The sequence below is a fragment of the Pelobates fuscus genome, chromosome 3 (assembly GCF_036172605.1).
Source record: "Pelobates fuscus isolate aPelFus1 chromosome 3, aPelFus1.pri, whole genome shotgun sequence".
Classification (NCBI taxonomy): domain Eukaryota; kingdom Metazoa; phylum Chordata; class Amphibia; order Anura; family Pelobatidae; genus Pelobates; species Pelobates fuscus.
Window position 1 is genome coordinate 3,666,228 of NC_086319.1, and position 22,435 is coordinate 3,688,662.

The 22,435-nt window shown below is 43.6% G+C and overlaps 1 protein-coding gene across 2 annotated transcripts in view; it reads left to right on the forward strand.

Annotated features, from left to right (window-relative positions):
• The window catches only part of PIK3C2G (phosphatidylinositol-4-phosphate 3-kinase catalytic subunit type 2 gamma), a 367,222-nt gene that overhangs the window by 244,953 nt on the left and 99,834 nt on the right, over nt 1-22,435 (forward strand). For both annotated transcript variants that reach the window (XM_063446623.1, XM_063446622.1), the window contains exons 14-18: nt 3,937-4,048; nt 8,177-8,307; nt 14,907-15,095; nt 16,539-16,632; nt 21,068-21,162. In XM_063446623.1, coding sequence (XP_063302693.1) covers nt 3,937-4,048; nt 8,177-8,307; nt 14,907-15,095; nt 16,539-16,632; nt 21,068-21,162 — 621 coding nt within the window. The remainder of the gene's footprint in view (nt 1-3,936; nt 4,049-8,176; nt 8,308-14,906; nt 15,096-16,538; nt 16,633-21,067; nt 21,163-22,435) is intronic.

Sequence of the window (22,435 nt, forward strand, 5' to 3'; positions counted from 1 at the left end):
AAAAATATGTCATCTATGTAACGGCGATAGGTGACCAAGTTCGCAAAAAACTTGCTATGTAAAATAAACACCTCTTCCCAATACGCCATAAATGGTTTCACTAGGTTACCAGCCCCAGCTACTTGTTACCTGATATATGGCTTTACTAGGTTACCAGCCCCAGCTACAGGTTTTACTAGGTTACCAGCCCAGCTACTGGTTACGTGATATATGGTTTTATTAGGTTACCAGCCCCAGCTACAAGTTTTACTAGGTTACCAGCCCCAGCTACAGGTTACCTGATATATGGTTTTACTAGGTTACTGTGACAAGACCAATCTCGCCACTGTGCATTGGAGGAGCCTGGCTGCCTGCCTGCTGCCTTTTGACTTTGGACCGGCATTTAAATACTTTATTTTCCTATGCAGAAAGGTCTATTCATGTATTTCTGCTCTGGCGTTCGGTAGATTCTCGAATTTACTGAATGAACTCATTTAACCCCTTAAGGACACATGACAGAAATAATCCGTCATGATTCCCTTTTATTCCAGAAGTTGTGTCCATAAGGGGTTAACCCAATAGCTATGCCATGGAGCCTATTCGTGTAATAAAAGACTTTGACTCCATGGCAATTGAACTATATGTGTGTGGTCTGAGAGCCATTTAGTAATAATGTGCGCTCAGATCTAAGCTATCTGGGGATATGTTGCATGTCTGTATTTTATGTAATAAATGTAACCTTGTGTATTTTACTGTCTTTTTACTTATGCTTATTGGAATGTTGCCTCTGTCCATGGAGATAATTGGATTACTTCCCGATTATCTCCAGGATAGAAGACTCTGTGGAACTGGTTTTGGGCAGAAAAGCCATGCTTCCTTTGGTCACAAAGGACTTTGATCCATCTTTTGAACCAATGGACCAATGTGGATGATTTTGACACATGTTCGTATTTGGAGTATGCTGATTCTGAAAATGTATGTGAATGTGATGCATACTTTTAAAGTTATGAATAATGTGGAAAAACTGTATTTCTCTGCCTGTGATAATTACATTACCCAGGGGCGTATTAGCCGCGAGGCAAACAAGGCATTTGCCTTGGGCGGCATTTTCCAGGAGGCGGCAAAAAACGCCGCCCCCAAATGCCCAAGGCAAATATCTTGTTAGCCTTGTGGCTAACCGACATGCTGGGCTTGTTGCTGGTTGCTGGGCGGCCGGCGAGGGAGCTCTTCCCCTGAGCTCTCTGCTCAGCTCCCTCGCGCGCCGCCCGCAGAGTGAGACTGGGAGCTGGAATATGACGTCATATTCCGGCTCCGCCTCCCAGCCTCACTCTGCGGGCGGCGCGCGAGGGAGCTGAGCAGAGAGCTCAGGGGAAGAGCTCCCTCGCCGGCTGCCCAGCCTGCCCGCCAGTGCCGCCCTGCAGCCACTGGACCACCAGGGAATGGGAGAACCCCCCCCACCTCCAGCATTCCCAAAGGTAAGGAGGCGGGGGGGGGGGGGAGTAAATAAATTTAAAAAAATGTGTTAATGTGAGTGTGTGTGTGTGTCTCTGACTGTGTGCGTCTGATAGTGTGTGTGTGTCTGTTAGTGTGTGTGTGTCTGTGTCTGTGTGTATGTTAGTGTGTGTGTCTGTTAGTGTGTCTGTGTGTATGTTAGTGTGTGTGTGTCTGTGACTGTGTGTTAGTGTGTGTGTGTGTCTGTTAGTGTGTGTGTGTGTGTCTGACAGTGTGTGTCTGTTAGTGTGTGTGTCTCACTGTGTGTGTCTGTTAGTGTGTGTCCGTCCGACTGTGTGTGTTTGTTAGTGTGTCCGTCCGTGTGTGTTTGTTAGTGTGTGTGTCTCACTGTGTGTCTGTTAGTGTGTGTGTGTCCGACTGTGTGTGTGTGTCAGACTGTGTGTGTTTGTTAGTGTGTGTCCGACTGTGTGTGTTTGTTAGTGTGTGTGTGTGTCCGACTGTGTGTGTTTGTTAGTGTGTGTGTGTCCGACTGTGTGTGTTTGTTAGTGTGTGTGTGTCCGACTGTGTGTGTGTGTCCGACTGTGTGTGTTTGTCCGACTGTGTGTGTCCGACTGTGTGTGTTTGTTAGTGTGTGTGTGTCCGACTGTGTGTGTTTGTTAGTGTGTGTGTGTCCGACTGTGTGTGTGTCCGACTGTGTGTGTTTGTTAGTGTGTGTTTGTCCGACTGTGTGTGTTTGTTAGTGTGTGTGTGTCCGACTGTGTGTGTTTGTTAGTGTGTGTGTGTCCGACTGTGTGTGTTTGTTAGTGTGTGTTTGTCCGACTGTGTGTGTTTGTTAGTGTGTGTGTGTCCGACTGTGTGTGTTTGTTAGTGTGTGTGTGTCCGACTGTGTGTGTTTGTCCGACTGTGTGTGTTTGTTAGTGTGTGTGTCCGACTGTGTGTGTTTGTTAGTGTGTGTGTGTCCGACTGTGTGTGTTTGTTAGTGTGTGTCCGACTGTGTGTGTTTGTTAGTGTGTGTCCGACTGTGTGTGTTTGTTAGTGTGTGTGTGTCCGACTGTGTGTGTTTGTTAGTGTGTGTGTGTCCGACTGTGTGTGTTTGTTAGTGTGTGTGTCCGACTGTGTGTGTTTGTTAGTGTGTGTGTGTCCGACTGTGTGTGTTTGTTAGTGTGTGTGTGTCCGACTGTGTGTGTTTGTTAGTGTGTGTCCGACTGTGTGTGTTTGTTAGTGTGTGTCCGACTGTGTGTGTTTGTTAGTGTGTGTGTCTCACTGTGTGTGTCTGTTAGTGTGTGTGTGTCTCACTGTGTGTGTCTCACTGTGTGTCTGTTAGTGTGTGTGTCTCACTGTGTGTGTCTGTTAGTGTGTGTGTGTCCGACTGTGTGTGTCCGACTGTGTGTGTCTGACTGTGTGTGTCTGACTGTGTGTCTGTTAGCTAGTGTATGCGTATCTGTCAGTGAATGTGTGTGTATTTAGAAGGCGGGGCAGGGGGGAAGGGTTGGGTGGGGGTTGCGCGCGGGGGGGGGTGTCTGAGTTTTGTCCTGCCTAGGGCAGCACAAAACCAAGATACACCACTGACATTACCCATTGTGTAAGGCAATTATATCACAGGCAGAGGGGAGGATTTTGTGTGGGAGTGTCTGTGTGTATTGTACGTGTTTATTGGTTGTTTTCCAAAACCCTGTGGGTGGTGCTAATGTGTATAAAAGAACAATAAACCCACAGCTCTGTCTGTTCCTGCTTGACCCTCAAAACGGAGCCTTGTCTCGTTCTTGGGGGGATTTATTGTATGCTGTTCCAGTTTGACTGCTAGGAGTATAAACCTATTCATATGGTTTTTCATATTCAGCTGTTTACAGCATTCATATGTTTGAGAGCGTTCAAATGCTTCTCCGGTTTGGTGGATTGGTGTCTACAGTAGCTGCCTGTATATCTGGAAGGGAATATCCTCTAAACGGTGTTTAACCCCTTTGATGCCTGGTGGTGCAGTTACAGTTACCAATCTCGGTTACAGGTTACCTGGAATATGGTTTTATTGTTTACCAACATTGGTTTATAGGTTACATAGAATATGATTTAGTAGGCTACCAATCTTAGTTACGGATTGCCTGGAATATTGCTTAATAGTTTACCAACCTTGGTTACAGGTTACCTAAAATATGGTTTTACTAGGTTATTAATCTCAGTTACAGGTTACCTGAAATCTGGTTTTACTAGGTTACCAATCTCGGTTCCAGGTTACTTTGAATATGGTTTCACTAGGTTACCAATCTTGGTTACAGGCTACCTGGAATATGGTTTAGTAGTTTACTAGCACTGGTCATTGGTTATCTGAACTATGTTACCAGATCTGGTCACAGGTGAAATTTCCCTTAAAAGAGACCACTGTATGTTACAGGAATTTAAACATTAACAAGATTTATGACCTCTAAGATATCCCAGCTTTTTACAGTTGTAATTGTGGGGTCTTCCCACTCTGAGCCAGTGAAATGTTCCCAAATCTTCTTGTTACAGAATGATGGTTCAAGGTAATCTGCTCCTTAATATGATCTCCCACATGGAACTCCCACCAGTGACCACCCCCGCAGCCTTCGATTTAGCTTTACCAACACTGCTAACAGTTCAGGTAAGACACGATTCTACGTTCACATTGTCATCGCGTTTCACAACACCAAATAAAAATACATATTCAGACTCCTGCAAATGGATAATAATTGCACATTTCTAATCGTTCTTAACCATGTTACTAGATTTTAAAGGGATAATCTTTCTCATCCAGCTTAATGCAGACAGTGAACACCAATAATTGACAAATTGCCCCGGATATTCCTTGTCTCCTGTCCCAAGGGCATTTGTTTGTTTGTTTTCTATGCATACAGTCATAATTCATTATTAAGTCATTATTTGGTTTTACATACGAGGGCATAATGACAATCATCTGTTCCTTAGCAGATCTTAACATTATGCAAATACAATAACACTTAACATATTACACCGTGCCGTGATTTATTTAACAAAAATAAAGACAAGATGGAGAAACCATGTTTAAAAAACTAAGTACACCCTTACTGCCTCCATAGGAATTAAGACGCTAAGTAGCAGACAGGTGCTGCTAATGAAATGCCCTTGATTAATTGATCATCAGCAAGTGTGACCACCTCTATAAAAGCCAACGTTTTAGCAGTTTGCTGGTCTGGAGCATTCAGGTCTGTTAACACAATGCCAAGGAGGAAATACATCAACAATGATCTTAGAGAAGCAATTGTTGCTGCCCATCAAGCTGGGAAGGGTTGTAAGGCCATTTCCAAACAATTTAAAGGGACACTATAGTCACCTGAACACCTTCAGCTTAATGAGGTTGTTCAGGTGAGTGCTACAGCTACCCGGAGCCTTTTTCTTGTAAGCACTGTGTTTTCTGAGAAAATGCAGTGTTTACATTGGAAGCTTGGAACACCTCTTGTTGCAGTCAGACGGCCACCAGAGGGACTTCCGAGTTCAGAGGCCCTAAAAAGGCCTCATTCACATCTGACGTATTCACGCATGGGTGAATACTTCAGACGGGCTATCAGCACACAGAGCACTGTGAACGCGCTTTGTGTGCTGAGGCTGTCAGCACTGCTGTGGGAGTGGCTTCAGCTGACAGCTGAAGACCGAACCCACAGGGACTCTTTCTGGCCACAATAGTGGTTGAAGGGGGGGGGGGGGGGGAGAGAAGAGACCTAATCTCCCTCCCCCCTGGCCCCCACCCCTGGGCGGTGGGTGGGGGCCCTAAAATTAAAAATAAGGGGGGGGACCTACTGTCCCCCCCCCGCCCCCACCCCTGTGCGGCGGGTGGGGGCCCTAAAATTAAAAATAAGGGGGGGACCTACTGTCCCCCCCCGCCCCCACCCCTGTGCGGCGGGTGGGGGCCCTAAAATTAAAAATAAGGGGGGGACCTACTGTCCCCCCCGGCCCCCACCCCTGTGCGGCGGGTGGGGGCCCTAAAAATAACAATAGGGGGGGGGAACTACTGTCCCCCCCTGCCCCCACCCCTGAGCGGCGGGTGGGGGCCCTAAAATTAACAATAGGGGGGGGGAACTACTGTCCCCCCGGCCCCCACCCCTGAGCGGCGGGTGGGGGCCCTAAAACTAACAATAAGGGGGGGACCTATTGTCCCCCCTGGCCCCCACCCCTGAGCGGTGGGTGGGGGCCCTAAATACAAAGGGGGGTGACCCTGGTTAACCCTTCCCCCCCCCAAAAAAAAGGATCTCCCTACCTACCCCCCTCACCCTAAAAATAACGAGGGGGGGACCTTTAACTAAAAACCTGTAAAAAAAAAAAAAAAAAAAAAGAAAAAACAACTTACCATTCGATGTTTTCTTTCTTCTAAAATCTTTTCTTCAGCCCCAAAAAAGGCCAAATAAAAAGCCATAATAACCGACGCAATTAAACAAAAAAAAAAAAACGAGCGCAAAAAAACACAATCCATGTTCACCCATGGAGGGCTCCGCGCAGACTGAGTTTTGCAGGGCGGGGGGGAAAGCTTATAAAGCCTTGCCACGCCCTGCAATTAGGCTAAGAACACTCTGATTGGCTGGTTTAAGCCAATCAGAGTGCTCTTTGTCATTTTACACAGCGTGGGAAAGTTCAATTTTCCCACGCTTGTAAAATGACACAGAGCACTGTGATTGGATGGCTTGAAATACATCCAATTCTTAAACCAGCCAATCAGAGTGTTCTTAGCCTAATTGCAGGGCGTGGCAAGGCTTTATAAGCTTTCCCCCCCCGCCCTGCAAAGCTCAGTCTGCGCGGAGCCCTCCATGGGTGAACATGGATTGGTTTTTTTGCGCTCGTTTTAGAAGAAAGAAAACATTGAATGGCAAGTTGTTTTTATCTCATTTTTTTTTTTTTACAGGTTTTTAGTTAAAGGTCCCCCCCTCATTATTTTAGGGTGAGGGGGGTAGGTAGGGAGATATTTTTTATTGGGGGGGGGAAGGGTTAACTAGGGTCCCCCCCCTTTGTATTTAGGGCCCCCACCCACCGCTCAGGGGTGGGGGCCGGGGGGGGGGGACAGTAGGTCCCCCCTTATTGTTAATTTTAGGGCCCCCACCCACCTTATTGTTAGTTTTAGAAAGCGAGCTGAGTTTCTTCAAAGGGCGGCTGTCAATGCCGCTCTATGAAGAACACGATTGGTGCAGCGCGAAGCCGCGCATGCGCACCACATCGCGATGACGCTTCTCTGTGAGAAGCGTCCTATTGGGCCCCGCGATTTCGTCATTTTGACGAAAAAGGGGGCGCGGCATGGCTGGGAGCTCGTCGCTGGAACGGAGGTAAGTTTTTAATATAAAAACGCTCCGAAAATTATTTTTAATAAATGAAAGTTCATATAAAAGCAAGAAGGAAGGCTGGGGGACCTGTCTTTCTTGCTTTTATATGTTGACTATAGAGTCCCTTTAAAGTCCATCATTCTACAATGAGTGAGATCAGTCAAATTTGGAAAACAATCAAGACAGCTGCCAATCATCCCAGGAGTGGATGTCCCAGCAAATTCACCCCAAGGTCAGACTGTGCAAATTGCAAAAAAACAAACAAACCAAGAGTTCCATCTCAGGCTCTACAGGCCTTGGTGTGCATGTTACATGTTTAATTTCATGATAGTCCAATTAAAGAAAAACTAAACAAGTATGGTTTGTTTGCAAGAGTTGCCAGGAGAAAGCCTCTGTCTCTAAAAAGAACATAGCAGTGGGGCTTAGGTTTGGAAAGTTGAATTTGAACAAACCAAAAGAAAAAACCAAAGTGGAGATGTTTGGTCGTAATGTACAGCACTAATCAAACACAGCATATCAGCACAAACACCTCATACCAAATGTCCAGCACGGTGGTGGAGGAGAGATGATTTAGCCTTGTTTTGCAGCCATAGGACCTGGGAACCATGCAGTCATTTAGTTGACCATGGCCAACTATACCAAAGTATTCTAGAATAAAATGTGAGGCCACACCGTTATTGCTGCTAAAGGTGGTTCTAAAAACTATTGAATCATAAGGTCTACTTAGTTTTTAACACATGGCTTCTCCATTATCGCTTCACTTTTGTTAGATAAATCATAACACGGTGTAATATGTCATGTGTTATTAATTTGAGGTTGTATTTACCTAATTTTAAGACCTGCTAAGGAACAAACGATTGTTATGTCCTGATATTTAAAACCCTAGAATTTCCCATGACTGTACATTTGCTTACCTACTATCCTTTCCTACCAACTGTATGTTCATATTTTCTATGGGGTAATCTTTGTTATTATTTTTTTTTTTTTTTGGTTGTTCCTTTTCACACTACGGTTTGTTCTTTCTTTGATTGTCAAAAAAGAAACAACAATTATAACTGACAGATATATTCAGAAAATAAAATTAATTTAAAAATAAATAAATAAAATGACTGTTTTCTGTGTGCTCTGTGTTGCATGCTACATGCTGGTGTTTAGGAGTAAAGTGATGCTCAATAAATTAAGAGAAACAACCCTATAAAGACAGCGACAAGCGACAGCGACCTGCAATAATGTTACTGCAATTAGAGCATTTCTTGGCTTTCTATCTTAATTCTAGAGTTTATGTTTTGAATCTCCCAGGGTTTCTATCATTTATCACTCATTAAATCTCTGTGAGATCCAAACTAAATGCAAGGCAGACGTAAAAAATAAATTAACTGTCACCGCAATACTCATAATATTCAAAAACATTTCTTTTTCTGAATAACGTTCATTTGTTTCTTTTTAAGGTTGATTTTCCTGAAAGGAATCAAATATTTAACAAGCCAGCTCCAGAAGAGGTTGCATATGGCAGTCGAACCCCATTTGAAGATTCTTCTCGCCATCTAGACACATTAATTCACCGTAACTCGGTGTTATTGTAAGTGCCTGTGATGAAATGCCTTCTCCTGTTACGTACAAAAATTATATTTTACAGAAAAGATAAACTGTTTTTCAGAAAAAAAACACTAAAACTCTGCTGCTCACTCTTAAACCAGGAGGCCCAGAAACTCACAGTGATCATTTACCTGAAGCCTCACACTCGCTCCGGTAGCTGGCCACCACCAATGTCTCTGGGTTACCCCCAAATGAATCACTTAAACAAAACTCAACCCAGTTTTGTCAGGGTGTAAAATTATTAAGTGTTCTTGCATAGCAAGACCACTTAATGTTATCTCACATATATATTATTATTATTATTATTATTCTTATTATAGCCAAATTTGCCACCCTAACTCCTCCCACAGTTTTTACACTACATAGACAAAAATATACCAAAACGTGCAGATTGTTCCCGATCGGATTGCTATTACTTTGTGGAACGTTTCGCCGAATGGTTCACGGAATATCGTCGTTCTTCTGGCGAAATTTGTCCCATAGGAATGAATGGCAAAGCTAGAGTGGGAGCTGGCAAAAGCTGAAAAATCAGGACATGATTTCTAAACTGCCACCGCTCCCTCATTTTCAGGCCCACCTACACAAATCTTATATCAAAACGTTCAGCTATCCCTGCTGCCACTAGAAATGTCCACAGCTAAGCCATAGTCCTGATAGTTTTCACAATATGACCATTTGTTTGCAACTCACGCCTTCCATTGACATTCATTGAAACTCCACTCTGCAAAGCTCACATTTGAAGGGCAATTTCTAAACTGCGACTGTGCCTTCATTGTTAATATCTCAGAGACATACTATACATCAAAATGTAGGTCTGGGTCTTGTGATTCTCACAATATAAAGCTCTTCACTGTAGGAATTATAGTTTTTAAAATACGACCGTTTGAAGATGGCAACCGCCAAAATACTCTGACCTGTGCAAGGCTGCAGCAGCAAGTGATGTCATAGACAAAGCCTTTTACACCTGCTAATTTTTTATAACTGTATGTTTTAATGTAACTGTGAAGCACTTTGGGCAACAACATTGCAATTAAATGTGCTATATAAATAAATACTAACAGTTACTCCGCCCACTCCAGTTGTAGACTACTGATGGAGGCAAGAACACTTCACACAATTTCCCCAGAAATTGTAGCTTTTCTAGTTGTTATTGTTCTTATCTACAGCCCTCTGATATAGTTTACCACAGATACACAATAGTTACAGTTTGCGTGGTGAGTTACGAAACATATGCGCTTAAAATCGACTAACTAAACCAATTCATGTAGAAGGTGCTGCGTCTGCCCTCCGCCTACCTTTGGTGGTTTTATAAACGTTGTTTAGCCAAACACATGGCACAGAATCAATTTTGTCAGTTTCTAGTTGCCCTCCATGTTCCTTTCTGTGGTCACAGTGACATGAGAAACAGTGTCCAAGGACAACGTGCAGGAGACCCAACAACAGAGACCAAATACATTATTTAGAATTGCAGTCTGTTATTTGAGCGGGCAGATTGGGTTTTCATACTCTGTATTGCGTGGTGACCACATCTATGTGTATTTCTCCATAATATACGCAGTTAAAGGAACACTTTGGTTTTATGAGTAAAACATGCATTCCTAATGCTAGAGTGGTGTTCAATTTAAATTCTGGGACACCCATAATTAGCTAAAAAAAAAAAATTGATTTAACTAACCTTATTTTTCATGGCATTCCAGTCTCGCCATGGCTGCCACCCTCTCCTTATTAATAGAGATGGTCTCAGCAAATCAATTGACGCTTAGTGGGGAAGCATTGGGAGGCTACAAAACCTCAACCAGAATGTGCATCAGAGTGACTGACTGCTCGAGTGACTGACTGCTCGAGTGTCTGACTGCGTGACTGATTTCCGAGTCATTTACTGATTGATGATTATCTAAATGATTGATTTATTGTCAGAGTGACTGATTGTCAAAGTGACTGATTGTACAAATGACTGATTTATTGTCCGAGTGACGGATTGTCCGAGTGACGGATTGTCCGAGTGACGGATTGTCCGAGTGACGGATTGTCCGAGTGACGGATTGTCCGAGTGACGGATTGTCCGAGTGACGGATTGTCCGAGTGACGGATTGTCCGAGTGACGGATTGTTAAAATGACTTATTGACTGTCCAAATGACTGATTGTCCAAGTGACTGATTAATTGATGATTGTATAAATTACTGATTTATTGCCCGAGTGACGGATTGCCTGAGTGACGGATTAATTGATGATTGTCTAAATTGTCCAAGTGATGGGTTGTCACACTAGATGTGCTTTAGGCAGTGGTGTAAAAACCAGCATTCCTCAGAAAATGCAGTGTTTACACTGGTCAGCCTGCACTGACTGGCTATGTACCTCCGAGCCTTTACAGTAAACTGTAGTGTTTATGGTGCAAAGAGTGTCTGTTTAATGTCGAGTATACGAATCTGACCTGTCTGAGATTAGTGAGAGTTATACCCAGCTGGCAGTAACCTAGTCCCTCTCATGAAACTGATATGCCAGGAGACCAGCTGGGGAGACAGACCGCATTAATCTATCCTCACCTCCCATGCCAGCATATCACTACAGGGGGAGGGGCTACAATTAAAGAACTCGAGGTACAGGAAACTACTTAGATTTATATTCATTATAAAGATACTGAATAATAAAGTAAACTATGCAAATATTAATAAAAAAAATAAAATAAAAAAAAGGTTTACATTTCCTAAATCCTCCTAAACACCTTATACATCAGCAAGAAGCTCTACCGGTCTGTGGGTATCTCCTTACACCATAATCCCTGTCTGGCAAATAAACAAAAAGTATGTATTTTATAGTATTATTGATTTATTCTATATGTAATCCTTAGTATATGACATGGTATCCTTGGGTATCTCTATGTAATCCTTAGTATATGACATGGTATCCTTGGGTATCTCTATGTAATCCTTAGTATATGACATGGTATCCTTGGGTATCTCTATGTAATCCTTAGTATATGACATGGTATCCTTGGGTATCTCTATGTAATCCTTAGTATATGACATGGTATCCTTGGGTATCTCTATGTAATCCTTAGTATATGACATGGTATCCTTGGGTATCTCTATGTAATCCTTAGTATATGACATGGTATCCTTGGGTATCTCTATGTAATCCTTAGTATATGACATGGTATCCTTGGGTATCTCTATGTAATCCTTAGTATATGACATGGTATCCTTGGGTATCTCTATGTAATCCTTAGTATATGACATGGTATCCTTGGGTATCTCTATGTAATCCTTAGTATATGACATGGTATCCTTGGGTATCTCTATGTAATCCTTAGTATATGACATGGTATCCTTGGGTATCTCTATGTAATCCTTAGTATATGACATGGTATCCTTGGGTATCTCTATGTAATCCTTAGTATATGACATGGTATCCTTGGGTATCTCTATGTAATCCTTAGTATATGACATGGTATCCTTGGGTATCTCTATGTAATCCTTAGTATATGACATGGTATCCTTGGGTATCTCTATGTAATCCTTAGTATATGACATGGTATCCTTGGGTATCTCTATGTAATCCTTAGTATATGACATGGTATCCTTGGGTATCTCTATGTAATCCTTAGTATATGACATGGTATCCTTGGGTATCTCTATGTAATCCTTAGTATATGACATGGTATCCTTGGGTATCTCTATGTAATCCTTAGTATATGACATGGTATCCTTGGGTATCTCTATGTAATCCTTAGTATATGACATGGTATCCTTGGGTATCTCTATGTAATCCTTAGTATATGACATGGTATCCTTGGGTATCTCTATGTAATCCTTAGTATATGACATGGTATCCTTGGGTATCTCTATGTAATCCTTAGTATATGACATGGTATCCTTGGGTATCTCTATGTAATCCTTAGTATATGACATGGTATCCTTGGGTATCTCTATGTAATCCTTAGTATATGACATGGTATCCTTGGGTATCTCTATGTAATCCTTAGTATATGACATGGTATCCTTGGGTATCTCTATGTAATCCTTAGTATATGACATGGTATCCTTGGGTATCTCTATGTAATCCTTAGTATATGACATGGTATCCTTGGGTATCTCTATGTAATCCTTAGTATATGACATGGTATCCTTGGGTATCTCTATGTAATCCTTAGTATATGACATGGTATCCTTGGGTATCTCTATGTAATCCTTAGTATATGACATGGTATCCTTGGGTATCTCTATGTAATCCTTAGTATATGACATGGTATCCTTGGGTATCTCTATGTAATCCTTAGTATATGACATGGTATCCTTGGGTATCTCTATGTAATCCTTAGTATATGACATGGTATCCTTGGGTATCTCTATGTAATCCTTAGTATATGACATGGTATCCTTGGGTATCTCTATGTAATCCTTAGTATATGACATGGTATCCTTGGGTATCTCTATGTAATCCTTAGTATATGACATGGTATCCTTGGGTATCTCTATGTAATCCTTAGTATATGACATGGTATCCTTGGGTATCTCTATGTAATCCTTAGTATATGACATGGTATCCTTGGGTATCTCTATGTAATCCTTAGTATATGACATGGTATCCTTGGGTATCTCTATGTAATCCTTAGTATATGACATGGTATCCTTGGGTATCTCTATGTAATCCTTAGTATATGACATGGTATCCTTGGGTATCTCTATGTAATCCTTAGTATATGACATGGTATCCTTGGGTATCTCTATGTAATCCTTAGTATATGACATGGTATCCTTGGGTATCTCTATGTAATCCTTAGTATATGACATGGTATCCTTGGGCATCTATATGTAATCCTTAGTATATGACATGGTATCCTTGGGTATCTCTATGTAATCCTTAGTATATGACATGGTATCCTTGGGTATCTATATGTAATCCTTAGTATGTTACATGGTATCCTTGGGTATCTATATGTAATCCTTAGTATATGACACGGTATCCTTGGGTATCTATATGTAATCCTTAGTATATGACACGGTATCCTTGGGTATCTATATGTAATCCTTAGTATATGACACGGTATCCTTGGGTATCTATATGTAATCCTTAGTATATGACATGGTATCCTTGGGTATCTATATTTAATCCTTAGTATATGTAACGGCACCCGAGTATAGCAGGGGTTAAAGCCGTTTAGTATATTCCCTTCCCGAATGTAAAGGCAGCTACCAAACACTCCAATCAGCCGAACCAGAAAGCATACGAATAATCCACACTCCAAACAGCCGAACAGGGAGAGAACCCACTAGATTCCTGAGGCACCTCTCTGTACGCAAACAGGTGAGGCAGGAATCTCTCCAGAAACTCTACAGGCATCAGTAAAGGTCCTCAGCATTTGCTTGAGGGTCTCGTTAAAGTGCTCACAGAGACCATTAGTCTGGGGGTGGTAAGGTGAGCTCAACAGGGGCTTAATATTGCACACCTTCCACAACTGCTGGGGGAGCACAGCGGTAAACTGGGTCCCTCGATCGGAGAGGATCTCCTTCGGGAACCCCACTCTAGTGAATATCTTAACCAGGGCATCAGCTACTGTCTCTGCTTCAATATTGGACATAGCTACTGCCTCTGGGTAACGGGTAGCGTAGTCCACCACGGTGAGAATATACTTCTTCCCGGTTGGACTAGGCCTGGCTATGGGACCCACAATGTCAAAGGCTATACGGTAAAAGGGCTCCCCAATAATAGGCATGGACATAAGCCTGGCCTTAGGGTGGTCCCCCTGCTTCCCTACCCGTTGACATGTGTCACAAGTTTTACAATATTGTTGCACGTCCCGATTAAAACTGGGCCAGAAGAAATTCTGTGTAATCCTATGGGCTGTGCGACGGGACCCTAGATGTCCTACTAAGGGTACATCATGCCCGATCCGCAGAATCTCCAGCTGTTATTTCTTTTCTTGCTCTTTCCCAAATCCCTATCTATATATAGTTAGTCCAATGGTCACTGGAGGGAAGGCCCGCCTGCCAACGTCAAGGCAGACTCCCCTAAGCGGGTCCTACACTGACCCTTCACCTTGCTTCCTTGAACTTCTGGTAAGATATCTCTAATGAGACAGAAAAGGGTATTTTTTATATACACCCCTTTACTTATTAACCCTTAATAGGGAACACATGGGATGGGCAGCAGCATTGTAATATAGCTGTGTGATACAAAAGTGAATACAAATACAAAAAAAAGAAGCTCTGCGCCCAAACTCCCACTACTCTTGGGTGGGAACAACGACCATAGTACACATCAGCGCCAATACATACAGTAAAAAACGAAAACAAAAAAACTAATTCATGAAAAATGTAAAATTTTAAATCCTATTCTTACAATCTTCCAAAATAATAGAACACATTTACCATATCTAGAAAAAAAATCTGTAATAAAATGAATCCAAATTAAATAGAACTGCATTGTAAATCTGGTAACGGTTTGTTGGCCGTTGAATCTTATCCATTCTAATTGTTTCATTGCTTCCCTCTGTGTCTGGTAAATGGCTGTAGGTGCGCAGAACCTCTTTAAATGGCGCTGCTCATTATTGGTGGAATTTCTGACAAATTCTTTTACTCCAGCCTTTCTGAAGCTGATAAGCGCTATCTCTGGAACTTTCGGTCGTGCGGTGATAAACCAGAAGACATCTTACCACTATTGCTAGGGAGTGCGCCAGGATGGGACCCGCCCAACATATCCGCCATGTATCGGGTTCTGATGGACTGGGATTTTACTGATCCGTTGGAAGCTCTGGGACTTTTAAATTCTTGGTAAGATAATGTAATCATCAAAATCTTATCTTTTATAAATCACCGTGCCCGCCTGTTTAATGCAGCGAAAGAACTGCTTGACCTGACAGCAATGACATCACACACATAGGAATGACATCATCCACTTGCAAAAACATACCTCCCAAAATTTCACGTGGACAAAGAGAGACACTTTCTGTTTTGGATGTGAGTGGGGGTGTGGCTAGGGATGGGGCTGTTATGAGAAATCTAAGGTGATTTACTAATAACAATTTATCCAACTAAAATGTAATTTAGAAAAAGAACCATGTATCTTATTCACACAGACTGATTTAAACATTGTTATTACTGGGAGTATTATTGCTGTGGAGTTCTGTTATACACCCAGACACATTATTGTGAGTATAATTGCTGTGGAGCTCTGTTATACACTCAGACACACCAACAATATGGAGCTCCTAGAAACGAGGCACTAGGAGAGAAAAGAAGGATAGAGGGAGGTGCAGTTAATATGCATTTTCTACATCTATTTATGAACCTGTTTATTGAACTGATGAAAATTGCCTTGATTATCAGGGGCAGATAGTGTCCTGGTACCTGTGAGGAAGCAGCTGCTTTCTACATTATCTCAGAAAAAGAAGTCGCAATCATCTGTCCGTTTGTTCATCTACCCATCAGCCATCCAGTCCATCCATCTATCTTTCCATCCATCCATCTCTCCCTCCATCCATCGATCCTCCCATCCAACTCTCTCTCCCACCATCCTCCACCCCCCATCCATCCACCCAACTCTCTCCATCCCTCCCTCCATCCCTCCCTCCATCCATCCTCCACCCCCGTCCATCCATCCATCTCTGCCTTTATCCATCCCTCCATTCATCCTCCATCCTTCTATCCATCTATCCATACGCCCTCCCTTCCATCCATCTTCCCTCCTATCCATTCATCTGTGTTCACGTCCATTTGTACATCCATCCATCGGCCCTCCTGTCCATCCATTCTCCACCCCTCCTTCCATTTACCCTTCCTCCCTCCCTCCGTCTATCCACCGTCCATGCATCCACATGCCTGTACATCCATCTATCCATACGCATTCCCTTCCATCAATCCCTACATCCATCCATCCATCTATCCATCCTTCCATTTATCATTCCTCCATCATTCCCTCCCTCCATCCATCCATTGCTGATATTAGTCATCCAACATGCACAATACTGACATTAGCCAACCTCGTACTCCAATTCCAGGCTGGCTAATGATGCCCCAATAATGCTGCAGGACATGAAGTTACACAGAGGGGTTAAACGCAGTAACGTTTCATAGCAAAATTCTGCACATCTAGACTCCAGGCACCATGACCACTTCCAATGACTGAAGTAATCAGGATGCTTGGAATAAACCTTTAATTGTACTTGATAGGTATACCTAATTACGTGGCTATTGAGTTTTGTCAATTCCTTCCAGTTTTTCAGACCAACAAATCCGTGAAACCGCCTGTCAGCAAATTGGGAAATTGCCAAATGACGAGTTGTTACAATACCTTCCTCAGTTTGTTCAGGTGAGTTGGGATATGAGGTGGGGCAGGTTTGTCCTCAAATAAATCACAGCCTACACTGCCGGATCCATCAAAGGAATTTGTCTTCCGTGAGTGCATTGGCATCGTAAGGGGGGTGCATCATGGGGTGGTGGTGGTGGGGTGGTGACACCACAGACAAGGCGGCACAAGCAGCCAACGTAGGGCGCGCCGGGGGGGGGGGGGGAGATTGGAGTGACTGGCAAGAGGTGGGGGCACATCGCTCCCTTCTGACAGCCACTCAGTCAGTGTAGCATGGCTTACCGGAGTAGTGCACACCGCAGTCCGGAAACCTCTGTTTCCTGTACCTGCCCAGACTAAAAGGAACTGCTCACTGAGAGAGCACTTCCTGTCAGTCCGGCTGGGTACAGGAAACCGAAGCTCCTGTACCATGGTCCGCTCTGCTCGGCCACGCTACAAAGAGAGGTTGGAGACACATCGGGGACCAAGGGGTGAGGGGAGAGAGAGCTAATGTGTGGCATGGACATTAAAATATCTAAATTGTGATTCTTGATTACCTTATATTGAATAAATATCTTCTTCATACTGCATGATGCCACCTGCTAATTCAGGAATGGAGACTGTTCTTTACACTAGGTGAAATGTTATTCTTGTCTTATATTAGCCGCACTGTCAGGCTTACCTTGCTGGGAGTCCAATATGCAGAGATATGCTCACCCTTGCAATTAGACACAGGCCAAGGTGGTCAAGGAAGAACTCACCTGGCCTGTGAATCTGTGCACGGGGGTTGCGCAGGTTAATGCTTGAAGTCGCAGTACAGAAAAGGAATATCCAGGAGAATAGTCGTGGGTAAGCCAATGGTCAGAGGATGCCAGAAATCAGGAGATACGAGTAGCGAGCCGAGGTCAGGGGATGCCAGAGGTCAGGGTACAAACGAGTAGCAATCCAAGGTCAGGAGAATACTGGAACATGGAATAGCAATACTCTAACCAGAGTCATTGAACTGACACTGCCCTTAGGGAGGGGCAGTGTCTTATACCTTGTTAATTAGGCATCAGATTCAGCTGGAGAGTTACTGACAGGTCTGAGCCAGGTGAAGTCCAGCTCCCTAGTGCTGCAGGCAATTCAAGAATAAACAGGAGTTATCCAAAGTCCTGAAATGGCTCAGAGGTAAGAGAGCAGGTTCAGAATTACAGAGTACAAAGGTTCAAATCCCTCTTTGGGCAATAAAGGGGCGACGCAGTCTGGAGGTCACGGTGAGAATCCTGACAGTACCCTCCCTTTAAGAACGCACTCCGGGCGTGAACAGGTTCTTTTTGGGAACTGTATTCCTCGTCTTCGGACTCCGTATCACTGAAGAAGTCCTTGTAATCAAAGTCTCCAGAGCGGAGTCCCTCAGTCGGGGACTTTGGGGTACCAGTGTCGGGTACTAATGGAGAGAGGTCCCAGGAGCCATTTTATCGGAGCTTTTTTTCCTTAGGTGAGTCTTCTGGAGGTGGTGAGTTCTTATGGTCACTGATTATGTGATCTTGAGAGACACTGGCATCAGTAGCCATCGTAGTCTGGGTACTCTTCTGCATCACGGAACGTGGAAACATCCAACAGCACCTTTGACATTTTTCTGGCTGTGTTGCCGGAATAACAGGGTGCAGCTGAATAGTACCTACTTGAAGAGGCTTAGGCCGAGTTGGGCGAATAGGGCAGTGGGAGATAAAGTGCCCTCCTTCTCCACAATAGAAACAGAGACAACAAGCCCTCCTTCGGCCTCTTTCTCCAGATGGCAGTCTTGTTCTAGTGTGGACGAAGTCGATCTCCATAGGTTCCTCCATGTCCCCTGGAGTTTCGCAGCTAGCTTGAGGATAAACAGGGTAACAAGACGGTTCACTTACGGTGGGTCCACGCTGCGACATAATGGGGACTTGGTAGGAGTCTTTTTCTTTAGGTAACCGCGATCTGCGGTTAGATGGAGCAGGCTTGGGAGTAGCTTTCCTGGAGGTAAAGCTCTGAGAGTCCATTGCGGTCATGAATGACTCCCAGCTGTCCAAGACAGTGCTTTTCTCCTGTAGCTTCCGGTATGCCCACTCCTTGATCCGTCCGACAAGTAAGTTGATGGCCGAACGGACCTTGACAAAGTCACTGTTGTAGGTTTTAGGCTTAAGAGCAAAAAGAAGTTCACAATCCAGTCTGAATGCTGTGTAGGAGGAACGGGAACAATCAAATCGGTTAGGCATCACAACAAACGGCTCTGGATAAGCAGGTTCTGGGACTGGGCGTACTGTGCCTTTAAGAGATAAAACTTCTTGCTGCAGTTCCAGAACAGTCCGGGTCAGGCTGGACACTTGTTGAGCAAGGGAGGTGAGCATTTTTCTTATCTCTGTGGACTCCATAAGGGTCAGTTCAATCTGTCAGGCTTACCTTGCTGGGAGTCCAATATGCAGAGATATGCTCACCCTTGCAATTAGACACAGGCCAAGGTGGTCAAGGAAGAACTCACCTGGCCTGTGAATCTGTGCACGGGGGCTGTGCAGGTTAATGCTTGAAGTCGCAGTACAGAAAAGGAATATCCAGGAGAATAGTCGAGGGTAAGCCAATGGTCAGAGGATGCCAGAAATCAGGAGATACGCGTAGCGAGCCGAGGTCAGGGGATGCCAGAGGTCAGGGTACAAAACGAGTAGCAATCCAAGGTCAGGAGAATACTGGAACATGGAATAGCAATACTCTAACCAGAGTCATTGAACTGACACTGCCCTTAGGGAGGGGCAGTGTCTTATACCTTGTTAATTAGGCATCAGATTCAGCTGGAGAGTTACTGACAGGTCTGAGCCAGGTGAAGTCCAGCCCCCTAGTGCTGCAGGCAATTCAAGAATAAACAGGAGTTATCCAAAGTCCTGAAATGGCTCAGAGGTAAGAGAGCAGGTTCAGAATTACAGAGTACAAAGGTTCAAATCCCTCTTCGGGCAATAAAGGGGCGACCCTGTCTGGAGGTCATGGTGAGAATCCTGACACGCACATTACTTTACTGCTTTGTTGTTTGTCTCACTATGGTTTCATTTGTAAAGTGAAATAGTTCTGTTATGTGATGTTAAATGCAAGCATGCCTGTCTAAATGTCATTGTTCACTGGAAAATGTTTCATGTAGCAAAAATGGGGGGAACTAGGCACACTATGTGAAGGGTGGGGGTGGAACAATATAGGACAGTGGAGGGCAGGGGGGTATGGGAACACTAAGAGGAGGGTGTGGTGGCCACTCCGAGAGGAAGAGGGGTTTTGCCACCAAGGATGTTCTTTTCCCCTATTCAGAGTGATGCTATCATGTATTTCCTGGACCTGAGAGATAATGTAATTATGTATGTACTTTTCTGCAGTGGGGAAGGCCCCTGGAATATGTAAGGATAAACCCCTTGCATGAGGATTTGTATATAAAGCTCCCATTAAACCAGTTCAGCCTCAGCCTTAACACAGAGCCTTGTCTCGTGTTTGTAGGGAACCGCTATACCTGCTTCTTTACTGCTTGGATTTCTGCTTGGGAACATTTCAGCACCACTCATACTAGGGGGAAAGGATATCTCTGGCGACGGAGACCTGCTCTCACGGGGTGGCCGCCACAAATCAAAAACACATAAAACATATAGGAACCACCACATGCCATACATCCACCGAAAGGTCTTCTTGGAGCGCCCAATGTGTCCAAAAAGCGCCCGGATTGGATATTGCTAGCCTGAATTAGGTGGAAGTCCCACGTTCAGAGGGACACAGCTAGCCCCCTGATCTGACGAGTTCCAGCAGGCTAAGTAAGACTTCCTGGTCATCTTTGAACTCGGTGCTTTCCGAAAATATGATGAGCTCCTCCACCTGCTAGGTGTTGTTGTATGATTCTCAACCTCCTCTATAGACCCTCCAATTAGCGCCCTAAAATATGGTCATAGTCGGTGGGCAGGATATCTTCCACACTTCTCCAGGAGTTTGTGGCAGGGTGAGGAGCATTTGTCACAGTAATATTGTAGTTAATTGGTATATAATGAGATATTTTTTTAAATTACATATTTGATATTTTTAAAATATAATTTGATTATTATCCAAATTGTTTTTTTAATCCAGAAATATAAAATAATTTGCAAACTTTATGCAACAATATTAAATCGAGGCCTATATGTTCATCCCCTTGCTGGAAAAGGTGAAAAACTACAAATGTATAAACTGGTTTATAGAAATATTTTTGAATGAACTACCAGGTGCTCCCTCTAAAGCGAGATAGTCCTGTGGAATGGCATTGGCTATGAAGGTGTTAACTGAATGAATGTGATTATTTATGTTCTGTGGATTTCAAGGGACGGCCATTATGAGCTATTTGCACTGATTTTCTTCTTTTTTTTTCAATATTCTACACTTGTTGAAAACATTAAGTCATGTTAAAAATATGCAGCCCAGTTACCCAAACTCACGATATGTTCCCTCACAGGCCATCAAGTTTGAATGGGATTTGGATAACGCATTGGTCAGACTGTTGTTGCAGCGATCCCTGCAAAGTGTCCAAATTGCCCATCACCTCTACTGGTAAGCTGTCCCTTGTTTGCATTATTCTATGAGTTATGTGAATTTTACATTATGCTTGTTATTATTTTATCTGGTGTTTATTACAAATATCCAGGAATGTAATGGAGCTTGCATGTCTGACCGGTACAAGCCAAATCTAGTCCTGTGACCCATATAAACACTGGGAATGCCAAACCGTCAAGTTGCAGGACTCTCGTTAATATGTTCTGCCAATTTGCACAGAGAGAGTGATCTTGTAGTGATCGCACTTTCCCTTTAAACTTTCATTGTTTCATTGACGCTTTCCTTCTCCTAGGGACAGCCTTAGCCCAGATATTACTGAATACTGTGCGTGACAGTGATCTCTTTCTCTTTATATACCTTGGTTTATTCAATAATTACCCTTTTAATGGTCCGCTCTGGGCTCAGCACAGTGGTGCGTATTGGTCATGGTAAAGACGCAGTCATACATCACATTGGCAGCTGTAATATATGTGATAAAGCTTTGTGTGTAGGCTTGAGGGGGCCAATGATGCCCATAATGGGCAAGCCTGCCTAAAATAGGGTTGAAGAGGCCTGTCTGCCTGGCTACCAGTTTACAGGGCCTTCCAGAGAGTGCTGCTGTCTTAGTGCCTATGCACAGCGCATGCATGTCTAATGATAAGCTCTTGATGATGTGCTGCCCTTGGACAGTTCTGTGCTCTACCCGTATGCGAGACACAAGGGAAATAAATTGGGTTGGCAGGAAAGGACCTCATGATTGTGTTTGTGCTACCAACTTAGCTCCTGGTCATATGAATCGACACATTGATCAAATACTGACAGGGTCATTTATTAAACTGGGAATTGCAAATTGTAAGCCTAAATAGTATTGGAAAATGTCACTAAATCAGCTATTTATTCAATAAAGACATTGTGTCCTAAATTAGAAATTAATTGTGAATTCCTAACAATTTAGTGATTAACCCACCAATTTCCCCTGAGTTTGACTGTGGAGGAGCCTGCTAGCTAGCCTCCTGCCCAAGGACTATGGGCCATATACAAAGACCCTGGTTCAGGAGTTAACTCTGCCCAGCCACCATTAGCAGCTTTCCCTTCATTCGAATGGAACTGAACACTAGCTCCCTGGCGGCCGTTCACATGAAGAAACCAGCAAATTGTCCTCCGCGGTACTAGGCCGCGATCGTTATGGAACTAAATTTGACATGAGGACTCCGTGGGTCCCTAGTCACCTTAGCCGCAAATGTTATGGAACTGTTTTCAGCATGAGGTGACCGTGAACCTCCCGGACAAC